General features: G+C 45.0%; 1 protein-coding gene across 3 annotated transcripts in view; it reads right to left on the reverse strand.

Moving 5' to 3' along the window:
* Positions 1 to 20,539, reverse strand: part of CLIP2 (CAP-Gly domain containing linker protein 2) — a 62,554-nt gene that overhangs the window by 9,759 nt on the left and 32,256 nt on the right. For 2 of the 3 annotated variants that reach the window (XR_011005392.1, XM_068210176.1), the window contains exons 4-12: positions 16,077 to 16,290; positions 14,170 to 14,367; positions 12,939 to 13,042; positions 11,365 to 11,425; positions 7,384 to 7,488; positions 4,932 to 5,876; positions 2,433 to 2,490; positions 1,005 to 1,088; positions 465 to 621 (exon numbers count right to left, since the gene is read on the reverse strand). Coding sequence is in view for 2 of the 3 variants with exons in the window: in XM_068210176.1 (XP_068066277.1) it covers positions 465 to 621; positions 1,005 to 1,088; positions 2,433 to 2,490; positions 4,932 to 5,876; positions 7,384 to 7,488; positions 11,365 to 11,425; positions 12,939 to 13,042; positions 14,170 to 14,367; positions 16,077 to 16,290 (1,926 nt within the window). In the remaining variant the exon portion in view is untranslated. The remainder of the gene's footprint in view (positions 1 to 464; positions 622 to 1,004; positions 1,089 to 2,432; positions 2,491 to 4,931; positions 5,877 to 7,383; positions 7,489 to 11,364; positions 11,426 to 12,938; positions 13,043 to 14,169; positions 14,368 to 16,076; positions 16,291 to 20,539) is intronic. The other variant, XM_068210177.1, reaches the window with a different exon arrangement.

The raw sequence follows: 20,539 nt of genomic DNA on the forward strand, positions 1-20,539 counted from the left end.
TATAACCATTTTATTATTATTAAACTTCTAAAATTTTAAAAACCAAGTGATTGGCGTTTTTCACACAAAGAAAGGCTAGTGAGCAAATCTGAGCCAACTCCCACCACTCTTTTCTTGTCCCACTTTGGCAGCTCTGAGACCAGGACCTGCCCAGGCCCTGCCTGGGAGCAGGGCAGCAGCCAGCCCAGCTGGCTCCTGGGCGACTTCATTCAGCCTCTACACTGAACTCAGCTGCCCTGCAGCTCCTGGCAAGCACTGAAAGGGCACTGCCTTCTGAGAATTCACAGCCTCTAATTCTTACCAAATTCACACATCAGCATCTCTAAAGAACTGAAAGCTGTGGGCTGGATTTCAGCAGTGCAACCCTACATTTCCTCTGGTGGTCATTCCAGTACCCAGAAGGAACGTGAATATTCACAGAGCCCCTCTGTCTGCAGCTCTATCCTCCAGACCAGCACACTGACCTTTCCTTCTTGAGCAGCTCCTGGCTGATCAGGACCAGTTGCCCTGAGGCATCATGTGTTTTCTTGGTCAAGGCTTCCAGTTCTCCTTCCAACCTCTTCTTTTCTTTGAATATCGAATCAGCCTTCTTTTCTGCTGTTTTGCATTTGTTTTCCAAAGCTATGAGAAGCAGAGGATTCAGGGAAAGAAAGGTCTTCACTTACATCCCTACTTTTTGCCTTTTCCCAATTCCTACTCCTAAAAGCATAGACCTGATTAGCTCTTGACTGGATGTAGTTAAGGGGACACACCCAGCTTGACTGACTTCTGCTTCATTAGCTATACACAGAAACAAGCCCAAACCCTCCCTCACAGGACACGAGTATCTGCTGCAGTTTGTGTTCAATTCCTGAATTAATTTCTATCAACAAAAGCCTTTCAAAAACCAGCAGCATCATGTTTTACATCAGCCTATTTCAGCTCTGGGCTCTTGTTCAACACCAGGCTGTAGGACAAGCAGGGAAACATTTCATTCCCACCAACACTGGATTAGGGAAACTTACCACTTACTTGGGCCCTTAGAGTTTCAGTCTGGCTCACCAGGGATGACACCTCTTTGTCTTTCTTACTCAGCTTGTCCTGGAGGTCTGTGGGGGAATGAAAAGACAAGGATGAGAGGCTTGGAAAATGCTTTGTGCAAATTGGGAAGGTGTCAGGTGCACAGCATGGGTCAGGATGCAGTGGGCACCATGGTGGTACACTCCTGTTGGCACAGAGACACTGCATCTCACCACACCTGGAGCTGGGATGCACTCTGGGAAGTTGGATCAGACAGGGTTAGGAAAGTAACCTCAAAGGAGGAGGGGGAAAAGGCAATAAAGCATTAATTTAAAAAACCCAAAATGAACTTTCAGTGCATTTCTTTGTGTCACCTCCTACAGTGAAAGGCAGAGACTGTTTCAAAATACATGTTTTCTGGAATTGATGCATTTCCATACTCGGAGCTGTAGATCTGAAGTCTGATGCTTTTGTGGCTCAAATCTGAACTGGTTGTTTTCAGAACATCTTTCTGGGGTTTATTCAGTGTGGAAACAATGCACACGTGGACTGAGTGGCCATTCAGAGCAGTGGCTGCTGGATCTAGTTAAGCTCTGCCATCATTAGGCAGGAATTTCCTGCCAATCAGCAAACAGTTTGGTGTAGAAACATATTTTGGTTTGGAAAGGAACTTAAAGATCATCTTGTTCCACACCCCTGCTTTGGGCAGGGACACCTTCCACTATCCCAGGCTGCTCCAAGCCCTGTCCAAGCTGGCCTTGGACACTTGCAGGGATGGGGTATAACATGGATGTGTTTACAGAATCCCATATCTGCTAAGACAGACGAGGCTTGTGGACAATGCCTGGCTTGCACTGAGGGCAACAGAAATAGGACAAAATATCTCTGAATCCAGCTCTGCTATGGCTCAGACTCAGTGTTACAGCTCACCCTCTGTGAGGGGGCTGAGTGCAGTTCAGGTTGAAATACACTTTATACAAGATTCCTGAGTATACAAGTCTCACATTTTGTTAAAAGGATGGATTTGATTTACAGTAAGCTTAATAAAAAGTAACTATCATTATTTGAAGCCAGTCACATTAATATCTATCATTACAACTCCTCTCCTGTGAGCAAATAACATTTAATGTCTGAATTTTACCTGCTGTAAAAATCTGTGATGGGATGGAAATGCACCTATTTACTCAGATTTGTCTCCAACCTGCACCATCTGCATGGAGAGTATTTAACACAGGTAAAAACATCCACCCCTGCATATGCTCAGCTTGATTAGAAGGAAAAAAACAAATCCAGACAACAAATGCCATTTGGCAAATTTTGACAGATGAAATGTCTTCCTAAACCCCTGCCATGCAGCCATCCCTGCAAGAACAGAACGTTAGAAGAGGAAGTGTATGAGTCGCAAGAACAGGGTAAAAATAATAGCTTCATACCTTCCATAGTCTGCTTCATCTTTATCTTTTCTTCTGAAATATCATTAGTCTCAATCATCTGGAATACATGTAAAATATAAGATATAAACTAACCCTTTACCCAAAGATAAGCAAAAGTTAACAACAACAAAGCCCCATCCAAAGCAGAAGGTATCCCATGTCCAATTTAGGATGTTTTACATCTTTCCCAAGAGGGAAACAAAGGCTTTTTTGAGGAGCCACTTGTCCAGCTGGGTACTAGTGAGGCTGACCAGAGTGCCCACACATAACCACAGTTGAGCACAACAGCAGGATTCACCCAGGAGGGAAGAGAGCTCAAGTTTTTCCCCACAAGTTCTGGTTCAGCTCTGCACACACAGAGGGATGGAGAAGCTGCTGTCCCTCAGACCAGGCACAATCACAGCAAATACCCAACTGCAAATTCTCTCCAGCATGCAGCTTGAGACCTACCAGTCAACAAGTTCCTCAACTTCTGTAGAACCTAGCTGTGCCCAAAGTTATAAAAACGTTGATAAAATAATAATTTATTAGAGAACTAATGCATTCATAAAAACAGTAACAAGCAAATGCTGTGTCCATACACGGGATTCTGCTTTTTTCCTCACCCTCTTTTCGATATTGCAATGAAAAGCCAGAGACTACAGCGTTTCCAATGGCAAGCCTTCTGTGGCAGAGGCCACAACTGAGCCCTTCACACCTCTTCCCATCCAGCAGCCTTTGCTGGGACCTCAGCACATGCCCAGAGCCAGCAGCTGCGGTGGCCACCACAGTCAAGAGCCCCAAGGTCAGTTCTCTGAACTCTGGGCTGTGGGACAAGTAAAACAGAAGTGGGAGAACCCCCCGGGGAGAATTATGCTTCCTGATGCTTTTGGTATGGAAAAAACTATTTAACTACTCCTGGGAAGCACAGTTGTGGCTCTCCCTTGATGGTCTAGGAAAGACTGTCACAGGACACCATTGCTTGTTTAAAATACTTGGACAGTGAATCCTGCAGTCACTTGAAATTAACTAAGACAATTTTAAATAGAACTTGCCCCATGATACTCGAAGGCTTTCACCCATGCATTTCTTCCCATATTCTCCTGATTTTAATTGACACATAGTTGAAATAATTACTTCAAGACTTCCCTGGTTCTAATCCAGTATCAATATCCCCCAGAGCCCTTCCATTTATCTAAAGGGCTCTGGAACAAGCCTCCAGCTTCTTCTTTTCCATTCATTCGTGTTTGAATATTGGCTATAATGTGTTACATGTTGTAATAATAACCCCTTTTTCCTAGGGTCCTGGCTGTACTTATTGTTCCCAACTGTCCTTACTAGATGAAGCATCCTGGAGCAACCCTTCAAACACTATGAATGCTGGAGATTCCTCCTTGGCCTTTGTCTCTGTTGTCCTCAGTGTGCCTATTTCCAAGGTGTGGAGTTCTGACTTAGACAACATGGAATTTGTGGGCTTGACTTGGCTCCCTGGAGGTGCAACTGGCTTCAATGGGGAATTAAACACAGGCATTGAATTCATTTCATTGGCATCTCTGTCTGGAACAGAAACTACATCACCAGTGAAATTCCAACACAGTATTCTTAAAATGTGCACATTTTACAGCTTATTTTCATTTTCTGCATCCCCACAGGATGTAAATTGGGTTTTTCCTCATTTCTCATGCAAAATCCAAACACAAATAGGGGCCCAGCCCCCCATGAGTAGCAATCTCCCTGCCCACTACAGTGCAGAACCAGCCATGATTCCTTGTGCCACGCACAATGGCAGGATGATGCATCCTGTGGCAAGCAGCCAAAAAAAAAAAAAAAAAAAGATGACTTAGACACAAAGCCCACAGTAAATTGACCCCTTCATATTACTACTCTTATTTCAGCCTTCCCTGGTCTCATATTCAATCAAGCATTTCCCCAGCCTGGTCCCATTCTGACCCTTGCTGGCAGCTTTTTCACTATAACCCTCAACATCAGCATTTCCCTGTCTCCCATTTGTGCTGTGAAGCCCCTGCCCTGCTGTTGACACACTCCCACCCCATCCCACAGTTCAGCCATTCACTGTGCCTCTCTTGCTCCAGGTGCTGAGCAAGGTTGACTCTTTGTCCACCCTATCCTCATAGCACCCCAAGGAGTCCTGCCCAGCAGCACACCAAGACTGCTGCAGCTCCTACACCTGCATTGTAGGAATGATGGTTTTCCAGCTCAGAACTCTGCTTGCTCAGGATGAGAGCCCAACCCTGACAAACCACGACAGCCCTAGTCTGCTGCCGCAGCAGCCTCCAAACCCAGCTGTGGCCCCACTTGCTCCTTTATCCTAATTGTCCCACTGTCCTGGCTTTCTAGAGTGGAAAGACACCTTCAGCATGGAGATGCAGTGCAGAAAGAACACTGTTAGTGGAAGAAAAAAACATCCAGATATTTGAAGCCTCAGATAACTGCACAAGGCAGCAGCTGAGGAGTTACCAACAGTGATAATAAACAAACAAAATGACCCCAAAGTCATACATTTGCATGCTGAGAAGGATGCAGGGCCTCCATGGACTGCAGCTTGTTCTCTAAGACAAGCACTTTTTCCTGCAATCTTTGGATTTCCTGTTTGCTGTGGGCTTCTGTTTTCTGTAATGTCTCATAGTCCAACATCTTCTTTTCAGCCAAGGATATCTGCTCTTTCAAGAAAGCTATTGCTTGTGTCTGATCTGTATATTCAGCATGAAGTTTCTCCAGTTCATGCACCCTCAGCTCAGCATCTCGACACTTGTCCTTCACATCCTGGAGCTCAAGAAGGTGCTGACTGCTTTTGGTTTCCAGTTGCATTTTCCAGTTGCTGTTGCTTTTTTCCACTTCATCCAAAGCCTCCTGCAGCTTCAGTTTGAGACTCTCTTTCTCCTTTATATGGACAGCTGTCTCAATGTCGTGCTTTGCTTTCAGGTTCTCCAACTCAAGCTGGTGCTCCAACTTTATACTCTCCACCACTGCCTTCAGCTCCACAATCTCCTTGTGCTGGGTGTCAGGGCCTGAGTTGAGCGTGGCTTTCAGGTCCTCCAGAGACTTCTGGTGGTCAGAAGCTAACGTGTCCAACTTGGACTTCCAGTTGTCCATGAGCCCCATGTTCTCGTTAGTGGCTTGCTGAACTTTATGCTTTAGGTCAACAATCTCCTGCGAGTACTTCTCATTGACAGATTTCAGCTTCTCCATCTCCTGCTGGTACTTCTTTAGTGTCTTCTCGTACTTCTCCTTCAGCTGGCTGCTCTCCTTCTGGTGCTCCTTGTTGGCAGACAGCAACTGATCCCGCAAGCGAAGAGCCTCCGACTGCAAGCCCAGGTTGTGCTCAGGGGTCTCTGCTGGGTGGGAGCTCTGCAGGCACTGCCGGAGCTCGTCCACCTCGCTGCGCCTGAGGCTCAGCTCCTCCTCCAGCTGCAGGATCCTGGACTGCTCCGCCACCGTGGTCAGCTGCAACACGACAGAACACAAGGTCAGTGCACCTCTCATGGCTGCACCTTCCCCTTAATAAGCGTTCTCCAGTGGAAATAAATCCAAAGTGCATTAGTCAAAGTTCAGATGAAGAGGTAAAGAACACCTGGTACCTCCAACCTGAGCACGGTTTTGCACCAGGGTAACCAGCACCGACAACTCACAGTTATATCTGTGCCAATTGCAATTTATTTTTCCTAATACAAACCTCTTGCTTTCCACAGAAAAACACCTTGGAAATAACCCTTGAAATTCACTAGGGAGCAACAGTGGTTTATGAAAAATAATGTCCTGGAAGGGCATTATGTTTCCAGACCAGGCATCTTGCCAGATGATGCACAGAGGAGATGTGACTGCACATGCAGGAATTTCACAAGCATCAAAACCAGCATTAAGCATATCATGTTTCCTTTATTGCTCAGCAATCCTCAGCCTGCAGACCTCTCTTCTGTAACAGAATTTGTTTACCCTGGTGTAAAAAGGAAAAGGGATTTTTACATATGAGTACTTGTTAGAGTTTATTAGCAAAGTCAAAATAACAAAGGAGGCTAGAGGATGCAAGACAATAAATCTGGCCATGGCACACATTGAGTTTAAAGGCTGTGGATCCATGTTTTGCCATCTGAATGTAACCTGGCAGGGCTGAACTCCCTGCAAGTCACAGGGAGTACAGGGTGCTGCCACTATGGATAGAGAAGAGGATGAAATATTAGAAAAAGCAAGAGAAACAAGGAAACCAAACTCCAAGAAATCAATTTCACTTCATTTCAATTGCCATTTGCCCAGCAGCCATCAGGCAAGGAGGCTGGTGCTCATTATTTTAGATGGGCACAGGGGGCTTCAAACCATCCAGACCTTTTGGAGGCCCTCACATTTGTGTTTTCTACAGCTCTCATACCCATTACTGCTCACTGCAGCAAGTTTGCTGCTTCTCACACCACACTAGCGTGAAAAAGCCCTTTCACATCTGGCTGCTTTTAGGATTCCTCTGGGCAATCTGTCCTGTTGCAGGCACAGCCAAGGATCAGAGTGGGCCCACCTGCATCCACCAGTGCCTTCCACTTCAGATGGCAGCTCCCACAACTGGCAGGGGAGACTGGAACGTTGATTGCAATGTTATTTCCTCTTACAGCCTGGGGAAGGGCTCGAGGCAGAATGAATTGTGCAGGGTGTGAATATTATTGGGATATGTTAACTGAAAAATGAATTGTAAGAACTCATGTGTCAGGTGGTGGCGTGGGGCAGAGAAGCAAACTCAGTCTGAGAAACAAGTTCCCCACAAGAGAAGCAAAGCTAGAAATCATATCATACTACTATTTCTGGGAAAGAGAGCAAATAAAAAACAAACAAAACCAAGGAAGCTTAAGTTCAAGCCAAAATCAATCAACCCCCCAAAAACCAAAAGAAAGAAACCCAAAGCAAGGCATCATGAGCACCAGGGCAGTGCAAGCGCTGTCTGCAGGCAGGGCAAGTGAGGGTGCATTACCCTGGTGTCCTCTAATTCTCTGAGGAGTTTTTCAGCCTGTGCCTTCTCAAACAGCAGGCTCTGCTCGAGCTCCCGAATTCGGGCATGCTCCAACTGCGTCTGAGTCTGGTCACACAGAGAGAAAAAAGAACAGTGGAGATGGGAGTAGGGGAAGGGAGAGAGAGAAAGAGAGGGAGAGAGAAGGCTGCAACATCAACTCCAGCGTACAAGACAAGGAAAGGCCATTCACAACAGGAAGAGAATAAAACCCCAAACAAGGAGGAAAAATCCAACCAAACAGAAAACGGTCCCTATGGGATTTTACATGGTACTCGTAGTGGCTCTTCACAGGAAAACTGAATCTGTGATGGGAAAACATCCTTCTGCATTAGAAAACTGCTCCAGTGTCTTCCTGCATCAACTGAAGGCACTTCCTAAAAAGCAAAGCTCCCACCAGTACAAGGCCCTTGTACCCACAGAGAATGCAAAGACGTTGCAATGATTCTCCACATTTTTCCTCAAGAAGAGTCACAAGGTAGACTCAAAATAATTGGAAGTTCCTGTCCTCTTTTTGCACTGGAGACAGTGTGAATCCTACACTAAGTGGGAAAAAACCCCAGGCCATACTGTACATGGCATGTTGTAAAACAGAAAATACACTGCACTGAAGAGATCAGGGTATTGAGTCCCCAATCGTTTCTATAAATCAGTGCTTTGAGTTTGAATAGGCCTGACATGAATTTCAAAGTGACTTTTGTACAGTAAGACTTTGCTAATTTTGGCACAAGAAAACAGAACTTATTTAGTTGATTGGTTTTGGGATTTTTGGTTGGTTGGTGGTTTGTTTTCAAGAGGTTTTTTTTGACAAATGATTCAACTAAGCACAAGAAGTTCATGTTATCTACCCAAATCCAGGAGCACTGGCTCTGGGCATTGCTTCAGTGCCCTTCACTTTTAAAGCTGAAGGAGCACAAAGCTGCACTTGATGGCAAAGCTCAGCACTCCACAACCACCACTGTAATATCATGTAAGATTCCCTATAAATAAAAGAGGAGAGGAGACATGGGAAGGGGCACGCACAATTTGGCCTTTGCATTTTTTTAGCTTATAAGACCCACATTTTCCTTAGAATTAAACTTAATTAATCTATCAAGTTAAAAAATTAATTTAGCAAAAGGCAAGCAAACCTGCTCAGAACCATTTTAATCCCTTTTTTCCCCTTCATTTTCCATATAATTGTTTGCTTCCCCCCTCTTTCTATCGGAGCCAGTTTAAAGGATTTTCTGCCCTTCCCTACAATAAAGCAAGGCTTGACTAGTTGAGTACAAATGATAGAAATAGAAGTTTAAGAAACAATCCATGTTTTATGCTTGCAAAATATCATTGTACATGTGTTCATAGATGGTGACATAGCTGCCATTTTTATTCAGATGGCTCTGTATTTTATGTGCCCTATTTAACCCCTGAAGGAGGGGAGGAAAAGATGTGGATTCAAGAGCCCAAATATTATCAAAACCCCAAATTACACAACTTAAGTGTAAAAGCTGGCTTCTTGCATCCTAATTTAAAAAAATAAAATATGAGTTTAATAAATTAAATAAAATTAATTCTGCTTCCTGTAAAGCCCTAGATTCACATCTCAAGAGGGAGCTCCAGGATTGATTTTACTAAAAAGAATAAATATTCCATTGATACCAATTAACTAACTGGTGGCAGCACATCAGATATTTGCTACCTGAAGATGCTGACCTATTACAGAACTCATCTCTGGACTTCTCAGAGAGATTCTCTCCAGGCTCCTGAGGTTAACACAAGTGCCCAGTCAAGCTCTCAGTCCCACCTGATATTCTTGCTCAGTATCTATTAATCCTGCTATTTTCCAACTCTGGAAAAACATATGAAAATACAGAAAAAAACCCAACCAAACAAAAAACCATGTGAAAAAAATAGATTAACTGTTTTACAGCCCTTAAATCTTATATTTACATTCAATCTTGTATTACTTTATGTAAGTTGGCTTGCTAGTACTAGCCAGTATGAGTCAGAACCTCAAATCCAAAGTTTTCTTGCACTTTGAGGAAGCCCAGATATGAATTTCACATTTACTTGTAGCTATTAGCCTTAAATTACTGTTCACAAATTATAAACTGAGTTCCCACTGGCATTCAAGGCATGCTGCAGGATCCAGGAGATGAGCATGAGAGAGTTCCTTGATGAGGATAATATTTCCTGTAAACCACGGTTTTCCACCACAAAAAGTCTTTCCTGAAAGCTTTTCCTGCATTAGCTTTTCATCTTTCAAAGCCCTTGAAAGCTTTTCCTGCATTTGTTTTTCGTCTCCCAAATCACTACAGCATCAGCTGCCAACCAGGATCAAAATTGGGCTGAATTCATAACTACATTTCAAGGTTAAATCCACAGCTGCTCTATCAGAGGTACAAAACCTCGATCTGTACCTTCAGGCCACCAACATATTTTTTCTCTAAGTTAATTACTTGCTTCTGGAAAGCTTAACTGTCTCTACAAAAAAGCAGGAAGGTGAGAATTAACTCTAGTGGGTCAATCATTCAGTGAGCATGCAAATTAGGCAGACAAGATGTAAAATCTGGCCCCAGCCAAGCCCTCTGCCAATGCCTGTGCTGGGACTGATGCTGGACTCATGGAGAGCATGCCAGTTCCCTGGATCAGAGGAAATCAAGCATACCTAAATTATTTGTTCTTTTGTACAGACAAGCATGGAAGTGAGGACAGGACCATAATGTCCTGCTGAAAGTTTGGCCACATCCCCATTGCAAAATAATTCCTTCCCAGCCCAAAGGAAAATTAAATCCAAGACTGTGAGTCCCAAACTGAGAATGGGAGCCCTTATCCACAGCAGCTTATCATCTTGCTAAGCATGGTGGCTTTTAAAAAAAAAATATATATCCAAATATACCCTCTGGCCAACCCTGGTCCCATTGCCATAATTACACAGCCACGCTTAAACACTTGGAGCTTACAAAGGGACAGTTCACTGCTCTGAAAGGGATGCTGCATCAACCACCCTTCTCTAAAGCACTGTGGGAAAGCTGTCAGCTCAGGGATGAACAGAAATCTGATTTTGCTCCCCCACACCAGGCAGAAACTGCACTTGCTGTGCTGCCACAAAGGTCTGCTATCAGTGCACTGCTAATTTACACCCTGTCAAACATCTCCTTCAGCTTCTGGATGAAGAAGAGAGGTTTAGGCCAGCGGGATCACAGCCACAGCAACGTACCCATTTCCTAGTTTTCCCATTTTCCTGGGCATTTATTGCTCTGAGTGACAGTGAAGCACAGGAGCAGGGCCCTTGACATTTTTGGCTGTTACTAACCTGGCACTCGGGCTAAACAGACAGAAAACTCCCTTGATTTACATTTGGAGAGTAGAGCCTTGCTTCCACAGAAAGACTTTCTGTTCCTTTTTCCCCATGGAAAAGCCTCCCAACTCAAGGGCCAACATCACTTCATCCCAACATCCCTTCCATTTGCACAATGCAACAGCATCTCTGAGCAACAGCCCTTCCCAGCGACAGGGTGTCAAACCCACACTCATGGGCAGTGAACCCCACATGAGGATACCTCAGGATACACAGCATTTTGGCTGGAATTAAACAGCATCCAATCAGGAGACTCCATGTGCCCATTAGCTGCTGAGAGCAGGACACCACAGGGACGGGAACTGAACTGTCAATTCATTTCTAGAGTGGAGAAATGTATGTTTCAACAGATTGAGGTACAGATTTTAACATGGCTTGGCAACTCAGAGTGGCAGATTAACTCCAGGCAGCCCCAGATGTGAACAACAGCAATTGGGCACCACACTGAAGAATGATCCTCACAGCTCACACCACGGTGTTCACAGCAGGTCCAAAGCCATCAGTAAAGTATTGTTAGAGGGGAGCAAAAGGTGGCAGAAGTCACTCAAGTGAGGCCCCACAAGCAACTTTGGATCCCACATTTTGGCAAGATCATAAGGAATTACCTCTAGGTCCCCTTTTGTAATGGATTCTTCCTCCACACGGAACTGCAAGTCCTCCACTTTCCTGGGGAAGGAAAGGGACACATAGAGCAATCAGGAACACTCAGCTCAGCACCCTCTGTCTAAGCAGCCATTGCACATGAGCCTTTCCACTATTAACCAAGCTCTATGGATTACTGCAACCATCAATGGAGAGGTCATTACCAACAAATGGAAAAGCTGCCCAAAAACTACTGATAAGCTTTTTTTGTTCTAAAACTACCCACCCAATATTAAAAAATCATGTCATGGCCTGCAGAATCCAAGTCTGAGAGGAGAGGGATACAGACCACCTTGGATACAAACAGCTCAGCAGAAGCTGAGCAGCAAGCCCCATGGAGCAGGATGGTTATAAGAGCTTTCCACACACAAACGCGGCCTTTTTGCAAGGTGCATCCCCTCAGACACACAATTACTGTTCTCTGACACAGGATCCTGAAAACAAGCAAAGCACAACAAGGTTTCACTGGATTATTTAAACCTTGTTATCCTGCAGCCGAGCACTGGGCAATTCCTGTGCCAAATGCTCAGGGTCCATATAAAATATCCCAAGGGAATTGGATCCTCTGCCTCCTTGGCAGAGGGGGGGAAACTGTGAGCTACCCTGGCAGACAGAAGAGCCTTCCCCACAGACTCTACAGGCCAGCCATGCATAAATGCAATAAAACCACACACATTAACAGAGACATGACAAGGAAACCCTTCTTTTTTGGAAGAGAGAAGCTAGTAACAGTAGAAAATAATTCATTTTTCTGCTAGACTCATCCCTCCTTTTCTCTCTACTGATTAAAAAAAAAAAAAAAAAAGCTGAGGATGTTTAGTTAGTAGCCAGATGTAAGGACTATGATTCTGTTACAGATAAAAATAGCTGTGAGTGTACATAACTAACTTTATAAACAAGCTTCCTTGTCTAAACCTCCTCTAATTAGAGGAGGGAGGCATCTGTTGATATTTAGAGGAAAACTCAGCTGTCTTGGGTTAAAGGGCCTCCTGGAGCTGGGAAACCAGCTGCCTACCAGGAACATGGGGAGACTTATGCATGAAAGAACATTTCATCCTCAGGAGGGGCATCACTAATTGAAATCAACACTGTTTTCAGTTATTTAATACACAGAAATGTTTTTCTGTTCCCACTGAAGAGTTTAATTATACACATGGAGTACCTGGACTCCAAGAATGACATGCAGATCTTCACTCTGATCCACAGAGGAAATGTGTGCACCATGAGATATGCATGGATGGGGGCCTCTGGCATGTGGGGAGATGGTGAATCACACTGCAGTAAGGTTGCACTCCAGTCTGGCTTCCCTTCCTCACAAAGAACATCCTCAAGATCAGCCCATCACAAATGGAGGGGAAGAAGGGAACTTCAGCAAATCCAGGTTGTACAGGAGTGTCTGGAATGGCCCAAGGTGCACATGCCTGTTTATGATCCAATTTTTATTTCACACTGTATCCTTAATTCAAAACCACCTGAAGGCTTCCTCACTGTCCATACATGACTTCACCTCCCTCACACCCATCCACTCCTACTTTACCTCTTCTCCTCTTCCAGCTGGTTCAACAGCTCAATCTTCTCCTTCTGCATCCCATCCACCAAGGCTCGTGCTCGCTGGAGGTTTCCTTCTGCCTCTGTGACATACTGGAGCAAAAAACGAGCCCGAGACACAAAAGTTAGCCATGCCTGAAGTAGTACAAAGCTGTTCAAGAAAGGGTCAGAAGTAGGGAACAGAAAGTTTTGATGATCTAATTCAGAGGATGCTGTGGTAAGAGCACATTTTTCAAACAGCTTAGGATGTAGGGATCAAGACAACAAAAACTGCTCCGTCTCCAACAGCTGTAAGTGATCCCTGCTTCAGTCCCTCTCTGACCTGACTCTTTTGGAGACTCCAGCTCTGATTAGAGTTAAGAACTTGAAGCCTGAAAAGTTCTGAAAATCTGGTCAGAGGTTACCAGTGCAATTCAGCCCCAGTCATGAAGCAAGAGAGATTTCAGATTTCTGTTAATTCATTTGTTACTGATAATTACTGGAAAACACAATACACAAGAAGAATGTCAGCTTGCAGTTGATTTCCCAATTTCTTCTGCATTTCTGACAGGCAGGTGTGACCCACCACACAGTGCCATCCCTGCTCCCAGGTAGCTCACTTGGCTTAAAAAGCATGAGTAAAGAATTTAGGAGAACAGCAGATGATGAAGAACCACATAATGACAAATAGCATAAGCATAAATCTCTTTAAGCATTTTAATACATAAAATGTCCTCTGTACAAATGCTTGTGCAACAAACAAACACCAACCTAATATGATCAGCCTGTTTTCCTTCCAGATTTCCTGCCTTTATTAATGTTATTAAAGCATCCTCTCTGGTGGGAAAGCAGTGGCATATGAACTGAGCTGATGTTCTCAGCACCATAAAATCACTGCAATGCAGTCACAGCCACAGCCACAGCCAGATTCAGTGGCTGAGGGGAACAAATTTGCCTTCCACTTGCATTTCAGCATTGAAATGTATTGATCCACCAGACACAAACTATCTACTGCCTCTGATCTGACACTGCCCTTTTCCTGCTCCTGGCTCAGGGCAGAGATAGCACATGTGACACTGGGAGAGTGGAGAAAGAGCCTCAGCTTACCTCACCACATAAAAGGCAGGAATTCGGAGCCCAAGTTTCACACACAGTGGTAACGTTATGATCTGACACTTTCAGGGGATATCAAATATTCAGACATTTGAGAGCTAGTGACAAAAAGCCCTATTGCCTCCTACCTGCTCGTGCTGGGCCTTCATGATGGCAATCTCCTTCTCCACCTCACAGATGTGGCTGGTGGCTTTGGCAACCTCTGCCCGCTCCAGGTCACGCTCTGCCAGCAGCTGCTCAATGTGCTGCTGCTTCTCCTTCAGTGCCTCCTGCAGAGCCGTGGTGCCAGAGATCTTCCGGGCGTAGCGAGAAGAGGTCTCTGTCAGCTGGGAAAGAGTTAAAAAGAGATGGGGTAACGCTGTGTCCTTTCCACTCCAGAGTAGCTGAAGTCCCCTGTTAAATCTGGAATGCTGCTCACCTAAGGATCATTTATTCAGCTGAACAGAGCTGCAGTTCCAGCTCTGGGCCCTACAGGGGAGGTTAAGTCTGAGACACATCTGGACAGTGCTCACAATTGCTCTTCTGCACTGCCGTGAACACAACATTTCCCAAAGGACACAACATGGGGTGGGAACTGGGTCAGGAAAAATTATCATGCATTCTATCATCTGCCTTCTTAGATACAATTTATTGATGGCCTGCACTGATGAAATCCCAAAAAGTGAGCTCAGCTGGGTAGACTGATCTCAAGTGGAGACCAGTATGGGGTTATTTGATCCACTCCCAGGAATGACACTGCACCCTTGTCCCCAGCCAAGAGGGCTGTGGGTGTTCTGCAGCAACACCACAGCAGAGCCAGAACTTTAAATAGTATCACTGCCTGCTCTGCTTTCTGCCTGCTTGAGCACCTGCCAAAACCCCAGGCATGTGGCCCAGGACATTGTCACCCTCCACAGTGAGACAGCCACAGTAGGAGCTTTGCACAGCTGGTCAGTGGAGCAGCATGACCATGTGAGACTGGAAAGAGTGTCCTTTTTCTACAGGGATCCCTTGATCCTGCTCTTGACAGCAGAACTGAGATTCATCCCACTGCAAATTGCACTTCAGGCCCTTCAATGGCCACAGTTGCTTGGTGTCCATTACTTGGAGGGAGACTCTTTGTGAGGTGGGTAACACAGTCCCACACTCCATTCCCCTCACCTCATTAATGCTGAAGGAACAGCTGCATTGAAAGAAAACCCAGCCCTACTGGGGATATTCTCAGTTCAGTCAGAGAGAAAAGAGAAAGATTTCTGTTAGGCTAAGCCTGGGAAAAAGTCCAGGAGGAATGTAAACAATCTATTATCTTGTTTTCTGTCCATATTGTTCATAAATATGTTCTACCACACTGACCTAAGTCCAGTGTACCAATCAGGTGAAATGTTTTTACTTTAAGACCAATGAAATCAGTCTTCACAATGTTCTCTGTAAAAGAGAGATGTACTTTGAATAAACGTTCATTCTTTGCCTTCTGAACACGGAGTCTTTTCAATCCCATCCCTGCCTCAACAGCAACATCCTCCTGCTTTGTGAAGCTGATAGTAAAAGGTTTTAAAATCATGGGGATCTGGGGAGTTAGAAGGAAAACTAAGCTTAGTAGGCCCTGGGAAAATACCCTGGGAAAGTATAGGCCTCGTACTTGCTAGAACTGCACCTGTGTAGCTGGTATATGATAAATGATGGAATTGTTAGATGTGATGATTGTTTAGCAATTAAATATAATTACTGTTTAATTGTAAGAATAGTCATGGGAAACTGTGGTCAGGGGCTTGAGAAAAATCACGAGAAATTCATGCTTGGATAAAGTCAATGTATACAATAGAACAATATAAGTTTAATAATTAATATGTAAGTTATATAACGATAGACTATAAAATACGTTCAGCTCGAAAGCCATGTCGGAGTCAGATTTGGGTCGGTACCCCTGATTCCCAGAGCTCTGCAATAAAAGCACCTGCATATAACCATGCCCCGTGATTATGTGTGTTCCTGAACGCTAACAAAGCTGGGTCACAAAGGTAGACTGAGGAGCAGAGACCATGCAGGAGATACTTACCAGCCCACTCCGGCTGGGCCTGCCCCCGACGGATGAGGCCACGGAGCTGACGGAGCTGATGGAGGAGCTGCTGGGGCTGTGGGTCAGGGCTGACACCCCCATGGCCATCCGCTTGCTCTTCTTCGCCTTGGCAGGGCTGGTGGATGGGAACCCGATCCGGATCACCTTGTGGATGGGAGCAAAGAGGCCAAACTTGGGTGGGCACTGAAAGTACCTGGAATACAGGAGATGCACCAAGTGAGAAGTGGCAGAGCAGCCATCTCACCCAAGCCTTGCAGAATGGCACTGCCACGCAGTAAAAAAACCCACAGCTCATCTCTGGGTGCTTTGCTGTGGCATTGCTTCCTGTGTACAAGGAGCTGTATTATTCTCCTTTCCTACTTGTAGTACTGGCAATCTCCATGTTTGCATTTGTGGGGCTTTAGCAGGGGGACCTGAGGTAATGGCCAAGCACTGGTTGCTGTGCACTTTGATAAAATGCCAGGAAAGAAACAGCTGGTAGCCTGGAGAGCACAGATCCCAGAACAGGAACACAGCCACAGCACAAGCACTCCTTCCTCACCAACCAACCTTCCCAAAAGTAGTGTGTTCTTTACCCTGCTTTGAAGATAGTGGTGTAATAAAGTGTGTCTGCAGGGAGATGTCAGAAGATGGACAAGGCTCTACTCTGTGCAGCTCAGCAATGAGACAAAAGGCCATGGGCAGGAAGTTCCAGCTGAAAAGGAGGAAGAATTTCCCTGTACAGTGACCAAGGCCTGAACAAGCTGCACAAGACAAGGTGTGCAGATATTCCAGAACCTTCTGGACACAATACTATGCCATGTGCTCTGGGACAACCCTTTCTGAGCAGGAAGGTTGGACTAGATGATCAACTGTGGTCCATTTCAAGCTGACCCACCCTGTGACTCTGTCAAATAAAAAATCTGAATCACACAACTCTGTATAAATGTTTCACAGGGTAAAACTCTTTCCTACCAAAACAGGAGAAAATGGCAGCTCAAACCTTTGAAGCTAAAAATACAATTAGAGCAAACTCCAGCATGTGCCACCTCCTTTGGGTGGCAGAGAAACCGCTTCCTATGCAAACAAACTTGGAAAGATGAAAGGATGGAAAAGAGAGGATCAAATAATTACTGCGCACGGTCTCTTCCACAACTGCAGTGAGCCCAATGATTCTGTCTCTCCAGACCCCTCTTCCAGAATAAAAATGAGCCACAAGTCAGTGTCAAGCCCTGGAAACTCCTTCAGGGCCTTGGCTGACCAGCATAAATCAAAGTTTATTTGCTGCTGGCCAGCTGCACTGCAGCAAGAAAAACCAGATCATCTCCAGCATTGTGTTCCCCTAGTTTCAGGGGAGCAGCCAACACAAAAAACTCCTCTAAGAGCTTTCTCCCAGGCCTCCCAGCAAGAATAGGACTGAATACTGGGTCATAAAACAATCTGTCCTATATTAATATAAAAAAGCAGGTTCTGATAACTAAATTACACAAATCCAGTTCTACTAGCACAAGTTTTCTCTCCAGATGTGAGCAGCTGTTTCCCCAACTCCCTTTTATTTTTAAGTGCTGGCAGCCATACAGCTGTGTCACAGGCAGACCCCTGTGTTTGGGAGGCCAGGGAACAGCCTGATCTTCAGCCAGATGAGAATAAAATTAAATTTTAAACATCAGCTTAGATCCATGTTTTTTCTATAACAAACTTTAAACAACCCCTCTACAACCCCAAATCTCTCAGCCTCCTCGACTTCCTGCCAACACAGGCCCTTGGGTTTTAAAAACCAGCCATACCAGAGGCTGACCTCTTGAAAACCTGCCAAAGCCCTGCTCAGCATCATTTTCCCAAATTCCAGTAGGCACAGGCAGGCCAACAGCCCCTTCCACAGCTCTGCCTGCTGTAAGCACAGACTGGTACTGGTGGCTGCACAACAATCCCACATGTTAATTCCCTTAAAAGCCTCTGACAGCTCTTAGCAAGTTCAAATTTGCATCACTGTGTCTGCCCATCTTCTTTCAGTCCAGAGCGAAAGTGGTTGCAATTAACTTTTATAATTCAGAAGCAGGAATTGGGTCCAAACCACTTGGTAGAAAAAAAAATCTACATGAAAATCAAGAGCTGCTCTCACTGAGTGCGGAGGAGCTCTGTGCTCACATTACAGAGAGGAAACAGGGCAGAAAAGTGGAGCTGTGATGGCAATGCAAACTGCAGGTGGAAAACAGCACAGGAAATGTTGAAATAGATGGAAAAATCTTCACTGTCCAAGGCTGACAAAAAATGCAAAAGTAAAAGGTCTGGGCAGTTTAGTGAGCAAGGACTCTGACTGGAGCAGAGAGAGAAAGGAGAACAGTAAAATAAGCAGGTAACATTTAAATTACTAGAGATGAGTACATGGAACTTGCTTGGCTTTGTGGAACTGACACCAAACCAGCAGCAGCACCTCTGTAGTCTCCTGTGCAGACAAGAAAGCAGATGCAGCAAACCTCAGTGCAAACCAGCACCATCTGATGTACAGAGGGGCTCCCCCACAGTGATACCCCGTCCCCTGGGCCACTGCTACTGACCCACAGCCTGCAGGCAGCCTCCACTGAAGAGCCACAGCTGCCAGGAAAGCCCAGCCCTAGGGCCCTCCCTTGCTGCATATCCACACCTGAACCTGCAGGAAAATCAGCAACCCACTGTGGGAAATGAATTTATAGAGAATTCTCAAAGCCTGACAGGAGACTCACACAGTGTGCATCTGTATGTAAACCTTGAGATGAGAAATGCTGGCTTAGAAATGCCATGGAATAGGACAGACATTGTTAAGAGAGAGACAGAACTAGAAAGAAGTTTTAAAGGATAGCCTTACAAATAAGATTAGATACTTTAGAGAAATAGAAGTATGAAAGATGCATTGTAGTAATATCCATGAGGGATAAGTTTAGATGATTGGCTTTAAAGCTTTTACAGCATGGTGTGACAAAAGCTGATAAGCCAAGAAATGCTTACAGTGTATTGTAATTAGGAGATAGTTGGCTTCTGACTGTGATAGCATGAATTATAACATCTTATTGTCTCACCCTTCACATGAGACTAAAAATGGAATAAAAGTTTTTTAAATGCCTCTCTGTTGCCCTATCTCTGGGTCAGAAAATCACATAATCCAACAAGCCACGACAAATTTTAGCCAGTTCACCACCAACACAGGTGGAGTTGCCTATGACAGCAAAGGTGGACAATGTCACCAAAGGCTCCATGCTACCTCTACTGCTTCCACCAGCCTCGGTGCCTTGAGCTCCAGTTTGGGCTTCACTCTCCTTTTGCAGCTGCAGCAGGCAGTGCTGGGCTTGCTGACCAATGCTCACTAGATGGCAACCATCACCAAAGCACAGACTGCAGAGTCCTGGACAGCCTCTGCCCAGGCTGATCCTGGCAGGGCAAGATCAGGACAGCCTCAAGAATTCCATGCTGCCACAGCAAACAGGGAATGCTGACTGAGGGGTGCCTACATGTGCCAAGGGAGTTGGTTTGACTATGTTAGCTTCTCCAAACCACTGCTGCTAAATGGGCACCTGCTACAAGAAAATCAAAGGCTGGATGAGGGCTCGAAGGGACAGATGTGGACAATGCTGCAGCCTTGCTCTGAACAGTGTGAAACAAAGGAGAAGCCTTTGCAGACAGGGCACACACCAGAACAGCCTCGGCCAAGACGCAGCAGTTTCAGAGGACAGATGACTTCCAGAAGTTGGGTGTTTAAACAACAGCAACAGAGGTAGGAGGATGAGAGGCAGACAGCACTACACTCACATCTGCCTTTCACACCTTCCATATGCACAGAGACAATAAATACTTTCTGAGCACCATGAAGATTAACCTTCCAGATAGTTTGAATTGTATGATAAAGAAAACATGGACTTGCATTCACTCCATGATTTATTCTCTGCCATCCTGGTTCTTTTATTTTGAGAACAGGCTGAAACTCAGCCATCTGCTGCCAATCATTTACTGCTTTCTTGCCCTGACATTGAACAAGACAGCTTTTCTCGTAATTTAAAAGAAAGCACATGGCTGCTGGACAAAAGGCCGACCCAACACAAGAAACCTTTATTACAGAACCTGAGATCTAACAAGGCAGAAACTATTAGCTCCTTGGTTTCAAAGTTATATGTTAGACTTGATGATATCAAAGGTCTTTTCCAACCTAGTTAATTGTGTGAAAGATAAATCTCACCTCTAAAGTCAGTCTGCCTTCAGAACCTCCAAGAAACCAACAGTATTTCCCACTTAAGGAACTTGTGTAGGACAAGGAATCAGTTGCACCTGTATTTGAAGCACGGTCAGAGCTGCTGTATAATTCAGATTTGAACACCACCAGTTTTAAGATCTAAGGCCTGGGTCATTCCACATGAACAGAAAGAGCTCCCTAGCAAGCCTGTGAGATGTCCCTGCCTAGTTTTATAGGAACTAACAAGGTCTTTTTTGGAAAA

Source organism: Anomalospiza imberbis, chromosome 20 (assembly GCF_031753505.1).
Source record: "Anomalospiza imberbis isolate Cuckoo-Finch-1a 21T00152 chromosome 20, ASM3175350v1, whole genome shotgun sequence".
In the NCBI taxonomy this organism is placed as follows: domain Eukaryota; kingdom Metazoa; phylum Chordata; class Aves; order Passeriformes; family Viduidae; genus Anomalospiza; species Anomalospiza imberbis.